The sequence below is a fragment of the Cryptomeria japonica genome, chromosome 8 (genome assembly GCF_030272615.1).
Source record: "Cryptomeria japonica chromosome 8, Sugi_1.0, whole genome shotgun sequence".
NCBI lineage: Eukaryota > Viridiplantae > Streptophyta > Pinopsida > Cupressales > Cupressaceae > Cryptomeria > Cryptomeria japonica.
Window position 1 is genome coordinate 165,874,655 of NC_081412.1, and position 13,440 is coordinate 165,888,094.

Sequence of the window (13,440 nt, forward strand, 5' to 3'; positions counted from 1 at the left end):
TATAGTGCTTGCATATTATTGGCAAGTCAAATTATCATTCTCCCTGGGAAAATAAACATTCATAATGTCACTCAGTCTGTAAGACTCCATTAGTGGGCTGGTAGAGAGTAACTTTTATATTGAAATGGGCTATCAATGGAATCAGATTTGGTTTCTTTTCTAGTGTAATCAGCTTTTAAGTCAATATAAACTATGGGCCCATGTTTAGCTACAACTTTGTGGCAGTTGTGTTCTTCTGTAACTATTGTAACTATTATTGATAATAATTATTTTTATTCCAATAAAAAAACTATAGATCCATATAAGATATTTATAATATGAGAAACAGTTACATGCTTGAATTCTTAGGAAATAGTTACGCATAATTTTTAAAATGAAAAATGTTAGCATGAAGTTGTTTAGTGACTAAAGGGCAGAATCTTAGATGTAAGATGATGATTTGGATAAGAGTATCTTATTTGTATTTATTTAAGTAGTAAATCATAATTAAAGTTAATAAAAGTTGGAAAACGATATATTGAAAGGTTATTTTTAGAAGTTAAATATAAATAAATACGAAATTCAATTTGGGGAATCAAGAGTAATGTGGATTTTGTACCTAATTTATTCATTAATGATCAAAAAGTAATAATCTTTTTTATTATCTCAAAATTAGAATAAGGTAAGAGGTAAATGATCAAGCCCAAACTTTACACTAGATTGTGTCATTTTACAATATATACATGCATTAAAGCATTCTCTTAAAATAGCCATATAAAAAATGTCATAGATATACAAAATTTACCATTATAATATCTTCTCAATAAAAAATAAAATACAACTAATATTATAAAAAAATTAATTTGTATGATTGATATAACTGAAAATAAACAACATGCACATCTCCTTTTTGCTCACAATTTCAAATATATCATAAATAATGTCACAATATTCTATACATTATAAATATCACAATCTAAACATTATTTCATCTCCTCACTATATATAATGAACTACAAAATATAATACATGGACATTATTATTATCTAGTTGACTAGCAAACAAAACAACAATATTTATGTAGACCTAGGAAGTAGATGTAGATGAACCTTCATTGTTCCCTGAACCAGCCATATTTATATCTCTTGTATTGTCAAGAAAAGGTGAGATGTCTATTGGTAATTGAGGAGTTTTAGGTGTACCAAGAAATGCACCTCTGATTGTATTTAATCTCTCAACTATCTCAGTCATATCAGGTCGCTCTTGAGGTGACTCCCTTGTGCAAAAGAGCCCAATTTGCATAAATTGAGTAAGGCATTCTATTACCATTGATGTCCCTGATTCATGAGCATCTATAAGCAAACAATTATCCACCACATCTGAGATTCTATTTGGAAAATGCATTTCTATCCATTTTTGTAGATTGATTCCTTCAGTGAACATATCATCTGTTGGTCTCCTCCTTGTGAACAACTCTAGAATTAAAATTCCATAACTATATACATCTCCTTTTGTAGTAAGCTTTCCACCTATTCCATATTCTATAATAACAAATAAACAAGGATCAAAGACTGTCATTTGAAGAATTTGATGATGTATAAGATAAAGAAAACTAGCAAAAATGCATAATGAAATAATGAGAAATATATACCTGGTGCAATGTAGCCAACAGATCCTTTAAGTGCATCTGTAGAAGTCAAAGAATCCATGGAATTGCTGAAAATAATATTGGAAAGGCCAAAATCTGCTATGTATGAAGTCATGTCATCTCCTAATAGGACATTATTGGGCTTGAGGTCACAGTGAATCACTTGAACAAAGCAATAATGGTGAAGATATGTCATTCCTTCTGCTATCTCCATTGCTATCCTTATTCGATCATTCAAATTTAATCTGCATCTACCTCCTTCTGAATGATACAACCATCTCTCTAAACTTCCATTTGACATGAATGGAAGAATTAAGGCTTTGAAATCAAGATTGGAGCATGCTGAAATTATTTTTATTACATTGTGATGTCGAACTCTCTTTAATGCATTGCATTCTCTGCTAAAACTTTGGTGAGCATGTTGATCTTGCAACTTGAAAACTTTAACAGCAATACTTGTACCATTCTTTAGAATTCCTTTATAAACTGACCCAAAGCTACCAATTCCTAAAAGATTTTCATCACTAAACCCACCAGTTGCATCTACAAGTTCTTCATATGAAATTTTTGGAGGCCATACATTGAGAGCAGGGGTACTAGAATGTCTACATAATATATAAGAAAATACTACCAATAGAAGAGACATGATCAAAATTGCAATGCCTACTATGACAGGAATAATCACCTTTTTGGAGACAGATGGCTGTTTGTGATTGGAATGAGAGCATGGTGGCAAGTTTATCCATCCACCACAGAGGCCAAGATTTCCCATAACTTCTGAGGCATCGAGTGTTGCGAAAGCTCCTTCCTTTGGGACCTCTCCAGTCAACTGGTTTGAAGAGAGATTGAAATGTCGGAGCATTTTCATCTTTTTGAAAGTCACCGGTATCATACCTGACAAATTATTGCGAGAAAGATCCATGTCCTGCAGATTTTGCAGATCTGCTAGTGATGCAGGGATTGGCCCCTCAAATGCATTCCAAGAAAGATTTAGATGTTCCAAACCCTTGCAGCTTGCTAGTGCACTAGGTATGACACCCGAGAAATTGTTTTGAGAAAGATCTATAGCTAAAACCATAACCATTTTACTTATTTCCAAAATAGAACCTTGCAAGAAATTGTTGGAAACATTGAAATATAACTGGAGATTTTGAAGACCTGCAACTTCAGGAGGTATGTCTCCTGTTAGTTTGTTGTGGGAAAAGTCCACCCTCTCCAATGTCTTACATTTCCCTAAACTGGCAGGTATTTTGCCTGATAGTTGATTGCGATAAAGAATAAGGTCTCTTAATTGTGGAAGCTCGCCAAGACTATCTGGAATTTGGTCTGAAAGCATATTCTCACTGAGTGACAACAATCCAAGCCTTATTGATTGTCCAAAACTTTCTGGAATTCTTCCCTGCAAATTGTTTGCCTCTAGATATAATCTTTCCAGATTTGGAAGTTTGCCAAGTGCAGATGGAATGGTCCCATTGAATCGGTTTGCACTTAGATCTAATGTTGCCAGGTTTGTTAGGTTACCAATCTCATTTGGTATGCTTCCCCCAATTTCATTTAAGTTCAAATATAAAGAATAGAGTGAATTTGAAAGGCGACCAACTGAAGTGGGCAAGACGCCAGTGAGATGATTAAATCCCAATACAAGAGTTTTCAAGCTGGAGCAATTAGTTAGCACTGTTAGAATAGGCAAATCGCTGCTTCCACTTACAAAATTATTTCTCCACAAATTGAACCGTCTCAGCTGCTGCATTTTACCAAATTCCAGGGGCACTGTGCCACTCAGTTGGTTGGTCCCCAAATGCAGCGCTTCCAGCTGAGTCCAATTCCCCACTGAGCGGGGTATTTCTCCACTGAGTTGGTTGGTCCCCAAAAGCACTTGTTGCAACTCTGACAGCCTTCCAAACTCCCATGGAATTGGGCCGTTTAAGTTGTTATAATAGAGCTTCAAAGTTTGGAGACGGGTGCAATTTGAAAGGGCAGGGGGGATCGGCCCCATTAAGTTGTTGAAGCCAAGATTAAGCCATTTTAGCTGACTAAGCATACCCAACTCGGCAGGAATACCGCCTTGGAGTAGATTTTCGGACAAGACAAGGATGTTTAGAAAGGACATGTTTCCTAAGAAAGATGGGATAATACCTGTCAATATGTTTGCATGTAATCTCAAGGCTTCTAAATTTGAAAGAAGACTAAATTCAGGTGGAATGCTTCCACTTAAATTGTTATCAGACAACCGAAGCGTTCTCAAGCGAAATAGCCTTCCAAGCTGATATGGAATATGGCCGTGAAAGCTATTATATCGTAGAGCAAGTACTCTGAGGAAGGAAAGATTTCCGAGAAATGGAGAGATGGGGCCAAGTAATCCCATACCAGTGAGATTCAAGGAAACCACACGCTGTCGACGAGAAGAGCATGTAATGCCAGTCCAGTTACAGAAGGTGTGATTGGGAGACCAATGGAGTAAGGAATTATATGGATCGTGAGAGATAGCAGCTTTGAAAGCCATGAGAGCTTGTTCATCAGAATGATTGGAAGACTCTGCCGTGTGAGGAGGCAGCGCAGAGAGAGAGAAAAAGATTAGCAGAGGAAGCATCATCATGATCTTCATTGTTAGAGTAGCAAAGGAAGTTCTCATGAAATTTGTCATAAGAAGTTATCATATAAATAAAATACACGGAGTACGTGGGTACCGCTTGTAATTTTCTATCGCTTTAGGATTTTGACATTATGAGAAGTTCGGCATCATTCGAAGGGCAGTTATTGGGTGCATAATCTGTCGCTAATTATAGGGTTCATAATCTGTGACTAATCAAGTGGTATCCTTCAATAACAATATCTTTTATGTTTAATGAAAGAGCGAGATCAAGCCCAAAGGATAAAGCCTGGAACTCGGCCACATTATTAGCACCCTGACCAATATGTTTTCCCACGGCTTTAATGATCTTAGAAGAATGATAAAAAATAACTGCTCCAACACCAAACCTTCCCGGATTCCCCTTAGAAGCCCCATCAAACTGAATTTTGAATGAAGGGAAGGGGGGAGGGCTCCATTTAGCCATCTTGCGTTTAACAAGAGAAGATAGTCCATCTGATATAGCCCCATGGGAAGGCATTAGACAAAGCGAAGACCATTTCCAAGTGACCCAATTGTCCTAGTGAGAAAAAGACCTGAAATGATCTAAATTTTTATGGATGAAAGAAAGAACCACCTCACAAATGGAGGATTGTATTTTACCAATTACATCAATCAAGGTGGCAAATTTATGTTTGAAAATTCTAGAATTCCTTTCAAGCCAGAGATTCTAGATCACCAGTGATAGGGCCACAACCCAAAGAGATGAATAAAATGAAGAGGAGAACAACAAGGGCCAGACCATGAATTGGGAAAATAGATTAGGACAAAGAGCAGAAGACCAACCAAGCATGCCAAACAGCTAATACCAGCACTCAGAAGCAAATGGACAAAGCAAGAAAAGGTGATACATGGATTCCATACAATAACCATAAAAAACACAAGGAAATACTATTGTAATCTCAAGCCTGTCCAATCGCATCCCAGTGAGGACTTTATCCTGGACTGCCAACCAAGGAAAAGACCCTACCTTAGGAAGACAAGCCGGATGCCAAAAAAGCTTAGTAGGCCAGGAAGAGGGTGAAGAAATCTGAACCAAAGAATTATAACCATCTTTTACTAAATATGAACCTGCAACATTCTTAATCCAGACCAAGGAGTCCTCCTTATTGTGAAAAACAAGAGGTCTTTTGTGAAGTTCTTCCACAAAAGCAAGTCTAAGATCATTATCAATAGGCAAGGGAGGAATAATCTTCCATTTAGCCACTAAACATGGACTTGTGGAGGCAATGTCAAAATAATTTGCAACAAAAGGCCCCCAAAGGTCTGAAAGAATATCGGGAAAAGGGGACCAGTCTCGGATAGCTGAAAGAGCAGGATGCCCATTCCAGACTTCATCCCAAAATCGGGCCTTCTTCCCCTTATGGACAACCCAAGATAGATGTGGTAAAACAACCCTCCTACAAGATACCAAAAAGTTCCAGAATGTAGAACCCTTCGGAAGAGATGTAGCAGTAAAAATCCTTTCTTTGGAAGCTCCCCTTAAATACTTAGTAAGCATGATGGAAGCCCATTTTCTATAAGGGTCTGCATATAACTTCCAAACCAATTTTGCCCCCAACGCCTTATTCTGAACAGCTAAATCGCGAATACCTGCACCCCCCAGCTCTTTGGGACGACAAATATTGTCCCAAGCAAGAAGAGGGATCTTCTTCCTACCTCCCAAATTATCATTCCAAAGGAAGGATCTAAGGGAAACCTTAATGTCCTTAAGAATTTGAGAGGGAGCCTGCAAAATAGACATCAAATATGTAGGGATGGCATTCAAAACTGATTTGATTAAAAGGATCTTACCGACCATCGTAAGCCACTTGTGGTTCTAGGAGGAAATTCTGGAGGTTATTGAATGAACAACTTTATCCCAAAAGGAGGTCTTTTTAGAGCCCAGAAAGAAAGGAATGCCCAAATACATGCACGGAAAAGTCCCTACTTGGAAACTCCAAAAGCAGATGAGTTTATCCCTAACTAGAGGGGAGACATTCACAAAAAAGACTTTGGACTTCTGATTATTAACCTTTTGTCCAGAAAAAGCAACATAGTTAGAGATAATTTTCTTTATAACTCGAGCTTCCCTCAAAGAGGCAACCCCAAACAGAAGCGTGTCATCAGCAAACAAGCAATGGGATTGTGGAGAAAGGAGGCCATCAACTTTAATACCTGACCATAACCCAGATGTCATAGCATTAGAGATGGCCCTACTTAAAGCTTTCGCCAAAAGAATAAACAAGAAAGGGTACAAGGGATTCCCTTGCCTAAGTCCCCAAGAGGAAGCAAAAAACCTCGAAGGGGAACCATTAATCAAAACTGAGAAGCAGGCAAAATATATGCATGAAAACACCCATTTGACCCAGCAGCGCGAAAATCCCAAACGATACAAAACAACCACAAGGGACTACCAATTAACACAATCATAAGCCTTAAGCATGTCTAGTTTAAGGATCATGGCCGAAACCTTTTGTTGAGATATGGAGTGCAGAATTTCATGAGTTACAATCGCACCTTTAGATGTCTCCTGACCAGGCACAAAATCACCCTTCTCCAAGGAAACTATCTAAGGAAGGAGCCTAGAAAGCCTAACCAAAATTGCCTTAGTAAAAATTTTATATAAAGTGGTACACAAGGCAATCAGACGAAAATCCGAAAAAGAGCTAGGATTGTCCACTTTCGGAATAATAGCAATAAGAGTAGTATTAAGCTCTCTCAATATCGACCTATTTCTTCTGGATTCCTCCAAGGCTAACAGCACATCATTTCCAATAAAGTCCCAACACTTTTGAAAAAATAGAGTCGTAAAACCATCCGAGCTTGGGGCCTTTTCCAGTTGCATGGAAAAGACTATCTCTTTTAGCTTAGCCAACGAAAAGGGAGCCATGAGCCTCTTATTATCTTCTTGAGACACTGATGGGGGAATCGAATTCACAAACTCATTATCTACAGCGACTGGTTCCGTTGTAAGTAGTGACTTAAAGAACCTAACGGCTTCAGAATCAATATCATCCTCATCAACCAGACTGTTACCATTAGAATCAATAATATAGGAAATTCGATTACGAAGCCTCTTAAGCTTAGAAGAGGAATGGAAGAACTTAGTATTTCTATCCCCTTCGGAGAGCCAAAGGTCCCTAGACTTGATTTTTTTATGGCTTCTTACTGTGTGGTGTTGGTTGTTGTTCAGTTGTTGCTTAGTTTTGTTTTTTGTTGTCTTTCTTTGTTAGGGATCAAGGCCCTTTCCCTACTTAAGCAATAAAAAACATCTTCATTGTTTAATTACTTAATTGAGACATGTATAAGTGAATGCATGAATATGTATAATGTATATATATGTAAGTATATGAAATGAAGAATAAATATGAATACATGTATCTACATATATAGGATTCCGTAAATTATTTATACATGTATTGAATAAGTAATTAAAATTCCAGGGTAAAAGTACAAAGTTGTGTCACACTTTTATAAAGGAAATGGCCAATGTTGATTCAACTTTTTAAATTGAATCAATAAAAAGTGAAATATATGCTTTGAATTGTTTCATCTCCACTCATTCTTTTTATATTTTTTTTTCAAAGTGCCTAATAAGCTTTTCAACACTCATTCTTTTTTTATTTGTTTTTAGAGTGCCTAGTAAACTTTTCAACATGACTGGTGACATTCACATGACACTCTCTCCAGCCCCACATCCCTATTTATCATAGCTCAAGATCAAATCCGCAAGCACCATGAATTAGCGAAGCCACAACACTATGATCACAATGGCCATGTAGGGGTTTGAACCTTGGTGACCACAACAACACCACCACCACTTAACCAACACACTATGGGAAGAACCCCAAAATCTCCACACATTTTATTTCTATATCTTTAAAATATTTTATCTAGGTAAAAAAAATTATATGGTAGTATTTTGAAAAATATGTCTGTTCTTTTTTTTTCATAAGATTCCAAGATGTTCATTAAGCTTATTTTTCTCTTCTCAAAGGTTTGAGAGAATAAATTATTAAAATAAATTTGTAATAATTTGGTGTGTCCTATTTTATGTGCACCCAAATTATAGAGCCCTTTAGATATAATATAATCAAACATTACTCTTTAAAATGTTGTCAGTTAGAGGTGTGTGTGTGTGTGTGTTAGGCTACTCAAAAATTTATAAAGCCTTTCCAACAAATACATTTTGTACATCCTTGATATGAAACACGAAACTTGCTATTTTTTGCACAATTATGCTATTCCCTACTTCATCTACATTTTCATATTTCTCATGCATTTATATCAAAGACACCAAAAGTCCTATTTTGGCATAGGCAAATATTGTCAACCCTTAATTTACACTTGCAAATTGAATTAAATCAAATGTTTTAAAGAATTCACAATAATAATTTCTATGCATGTGCTAAAATCATTATAATCCATGAGAACACATCTATTTGAGGCATTATTTCAAATCATTTTCCTTTTTTATGCTTTCCTTTTTCATATACTTCAACTAAGGGAATTCTATTTACAACATTGGCAAAGTTAAACATCTAATGAACTTTCTTTATTTTTTATGCTTTTATGAATGTCCATATTCCATTCTAAATCTCCTATTTTCGTAGAAGGAAAACCATGTTGGTAAAGGGAGTGGAATTTTTCCATCAACTTACTAATGATATTCTCTTTAGATATTTTAAATTATTTTTAATAGATCTATTTTATGTATATCTTGCCATCATTACAATTGATGATGACACATCTCTTTAACACATTTTTTAACTTGTTCGCATCAATACTATTATTAGTGTCTGAAATATATTAATCATAATGCAACAATCTTGAGATTGTCAACCACTTGATAAGCTACCATTATATATTATGTTGTAGTGAGTTCAATTCCTAACCACTAATGGGAAAAACCACTCTTGGTATTCAATTTAAAATTTATAGCTAATCTTAGGCATTTATTTCTCCCTCCATAAATTTGCAACCTACCTTTGCATTCACCACTTCTTAGCCTCTTGCTTATTTCCTAGGAAAATTTTGGTAGACATATTGTAGGAGATAGGATTTTACAGGAGGTTTTGGAGAAGATCTTCATTAAGCTTCAAAGCGAGGATTATGGAAGGAAGGCTGAGAAATAAGAGGTGATTCAACAATAAGGATTTTCATTCAGATTCAGGTTCTTTTTTTGAGAAATTATGTAGTTAAAAGAGAAAGATTTTGATATTTCGATTGATCAGAAAGAGGGAGGGTTAGATAATGTAGGAAATTGCATTCTCATCCTTTAACGTTTTTAGTTTTGATAAAGGAAATATAATTTCATACACCCTTCTTGGTTTATATTTGATAAAGGAAATATAGATTACATTTATATGCATGTATGAGATTAATAAAGTGAAATATGTATTAGAATAAAATAATATGCACATGATATTATTGCCAACATAATTTTAAAATTAGAGTAAGGAAACAAAAAAAAAATATATAAATAAATAAAAAATAATATTAATAAATTAATTAAAATAAATATTAATTAAAAATAAATTAATTAATAACAAAATTTAAATTATAGTTAAAAAATAAAAATAAAAAAATTAAATTCATTTTTTTAATTTGAAAAGAGGCGGGAGAAGTGGGGTGTACCCCCCCCCCTCCCCCCCCGTGGCCCATTGTACATGCAGTGGGTTGCCTCCCCCTACGGACCCCCTACATACACAGGACCCACAGGGAGTGGAGCTTGTTGGTCCCCTCCCCACCTTCTTTGTTATTAACTCATATAGATTTCAAAAGGATAATCAAATATTTAGATATTTATTAATGGGAAACTCAAGTTGCAAAGTTGGACTTCTTTTTAAGGAGTTTACTATCTCCCCAATGATGGGAAAGAGAGTCCCCTTTGGGGTTTGAAAGGATGAATATTGCTTAAGGCAAAAGGTCAATTAACACTTGTGGAATCCAAATAGATAATCGGACATTGAGAAATCCATTTCCTTGGATTAATTTATTTTAGGATGTAGAAATCATAGTTAAATCCCCTTATAAACAAATTAGTTAACTTAAGAAAATGAAAGAAAAGGGAAATGATATTGTAGCATTGATACTCTTATTTCATAGTAATGGTTCCTTTTCACCAAGTATCACTAGTTAGTCTCAAATAGTAAAAAGAATCCCTTCAAGACATGTTATACATTTTAATTATTTAAGTTCCTTATTTATTTGACATCAAAACAATACTCTTTTGTATACTTCAATAAGTGCAAGTATTAAAGATTAAAAGAACTTACCTTCTAAGTAAATGTGTTACCCTTTTCATGTAATCCAACCAATTTGAAATAAAGGTTTAGATTCTTTCAATTCAAGAAGATGAATATTGAACATATCTTTACACAAGTTTAGTTTCAAGATATAAAGTATACAAGGCTATTAAGAGTAGACAAGCTTTAGAAGCACTTAAGTCTAGTAAAAAGAAGTAAGCACATTTATATTACAAGCAATGAATTTATTAACATTTAAACTTAGAGGAGAATTAACCTAAATGGTATTTTGGAAGAACAATTGTATTGATTAGGATGTAAAGAAATTTTTTTTGGAAATAAAATAGTTTTTAGCAAATGGGAATGGAACCAAATTGTTATTGTTTTACAAGATATTGTTAAACTTGACCTTATCTTACAGAATCTCAAATTTAGTACTCATCTTTTGTGAATGTCTAATAAATCTTAGCTTGAAGATGAAATAAGTTATAATTTGTTATTATTGGATTCTTACCTTATATTAGTCTTTGAGAAAACATATTCCATGATCGCTTAGTAATATAAACAACAATTTTAATTGAAAAAAATCTAGGAGTAAACCTTACTTGTCTTCTAAGAATTTGAAAAGTATAAGGCGATGTTTTTTTAGACAATATCCAAGGGTAATGTTAACATTTCTTCAAGTGGAAGGATTAGTTAGTTATCTCTTGCGAAGGATTTGGCATTAGTTCAAAAGCAACTAGAAGAATATTGGAGCTTTACTTATATTGGTTTTTAAGCAAGTAATTAGACTCTCTCTAATCTTATTTTCAAAATTTGGTAATTAAAATTAATGTGTCTATTTTGAAGCTTATTATTAAATAGTTTTCTTTTTCCTTCAAACAAGTAGGTGTTAAATTTGGCTTGCTACTTAATAATTTAATTTTCTTTCAAGTAATTTAGTACCTTTCAAGTACTATGATTTATATTTAAAGTAAGGTTATCATTTGTTGAAGATAATTAAAGGTAAAATTTATGTTACTTCAAATGGAAGAATTAGTTGAGCTTTTCTTTTAAATAGTTTTTCCCTTCAAACAAGTAGGTGTTAATTCATTTTCAAAATCTTGATATTTAATCATTTAATTTTCTTGTAAGCAATATGGTACTTTTCAAGTATTAGAATTCATACTTAAAGTGTAAAGGCTTGTTCCAAAACAATTATATCTTGCAAGTAATTCAAATCATGTTCATAAGTTATCTTTACAAGTATCATAGTTTCCAAGCGATTAGTACTTTCATGTATCTAGTTCATGTTTTAGAATTTTAATTATTTCCATAGTTTCTTTCAAGAAAATACTATTTCCAAAGTGGTTGATGGTTTAGCATGTAATACTTATATCTTACTTTCAAGCGAAGATTCCTTACATGTAATAGTTACTTTTCAAAGTTGCTTTAGTTTAATTCTTAGATGGGCAGCTAAGCAAGAGGAGTTGAAACCAAAAACCTTAGTAGTGTTCGGTATCTATGGTGCCTCTGGGTCACGCTTACAGGTAATGTCATCGTGTTAAACTACTACACTTAACGCCTAATAAAATTGCAACAACAACGCTTGTGGCATTGTCCCTATAAACCGTTAGGGAGAAATAAGGGTCATTTGGAAGTTAAAATCCAAGGGGCAGGTAATCCCCCTTGGATCGATAATTTAAAAAACCCCGGTCAGGGTTTGGATGTGTGTGATGATTTTGGAAATTAATTTTATCTTGATGGATTTTGGCAGATGATAATGGGTTAAGGGTGATGTATTTAATAGGAAATAGGACCTAGTTGTTTTAGGCCACAAGCATGAGGCCACCTTGAGCCTTTTTTTCATAGAGCTACCATCATGGGTAGCAACCACAGAGAAACTATCTATGACATTGACCCTAGAAAGGGTTGTGTACCCACCAAATAGTTTACATTAAACCATAGTTAGAAACCAGAACTACATACTTTACGCCTTGATCTCGTGTCGAAATGGGTATGTAGGCAGTCTAGGGATGGAGTTGTCCCTTGTACTCAGACGTTCGAGGATGGGGATTAGGATTTGGTTATGGGTGAGTAGTTGGCTCTCGAAGCTCCTTGGTCTTTTAATCAAATGGTGCAAATACTAATTGAAAGGTTAAAATTAATTCAATGCATTCTCAAAAGGAATCCTGTATGGATTCACTTGACTTTCTAAGGCTTTAGGCCGAATTTCAAGGTGGAACTCAAGCTTGTTTATTTGTATACTCCTAAGGACGGTGACCTTGGTGCACTCCTAGTAGGGGAGTGTAGTCTTTAGAGAGTGGATCAAGACTCGGATGGTCCCGATGAGTCTAAAGTATCTGGCTAGAGCATATCCTATTCTTATGAATAGATGCCTACCCCGTTTGGGTAGATGCCTATCCCAGATTGGATAGATGGAACCTCCTATCTCGTATGGACAGATGCCTACCAAATCAATCGACAATAATGAATTACAAAAAGTCCTTCTCCAACAAGTACAACAAGCTTGAATTCAAGCTCCCAATGCACAAAGATTAACAATTCACTATCACAAGCTAACTCTCCAAATGGCTTAGCTCTCCAAAAATCCTCTCACACTTCTCTCACAATTATCTACCATTCTCTACTCTTCCATGTCCTCCATTACAAACATCAACTCCCTTTTATACAATTCCATATGCTAAAATTGGGTTAAAACAATATTATTTTACAATATCTCCCAATTTTAAACTATATCTCTTAAAAAACCTTATAATCTTTTAAAATATTCTTATCCATTTAAATTTTTGGCTCATATTAAATTGAGCCTCACATTATAATCTTGTTGTGTTTATATTTATCGGGTTTATTTGAATTAGTTTATGGTTCCAAATCGGGAAGGGTAAAATCGGGAAGGGCTTGGGTTCAAACCCAAGCCCTAAACTCTCAAATTATCATTTAACAAAACCCTA

General features: G+C 34.7%; 1 protein-coding gene across 1 annotated transcript; it reads right to left on the reverse strand.

Moving 5' to 3' along the window:
• Nucleotides 1-927: 927 nt before the first annotated feature.
• LOC131047443 (putative leucine-rich repeat receptor-like serine/threonine-protein kinase At2g24130) lies at nt 928-4,231 on the reverse strand. The gene is made up of 2 exons (XM_057981330.2): nt 1,631-4,231; nt 928-1,520 (listed from the first exon to the last, which is right to left on the reverse strand). The coding sequence occupies exons 1-2, from the start codon at nt 4,221-4,223 to the stop codon at nt 1,066-1,068; spliced, it is 3,048 nt and encodes a 1,015-aa protein (XP_057837313.2). The 5' UTR covers nt 4,224-4,231; the 3' UTR covers nt 928-1,065.
• Nucleotides 4,232-13,440: the final 9,209 nt, after the last annotated feature.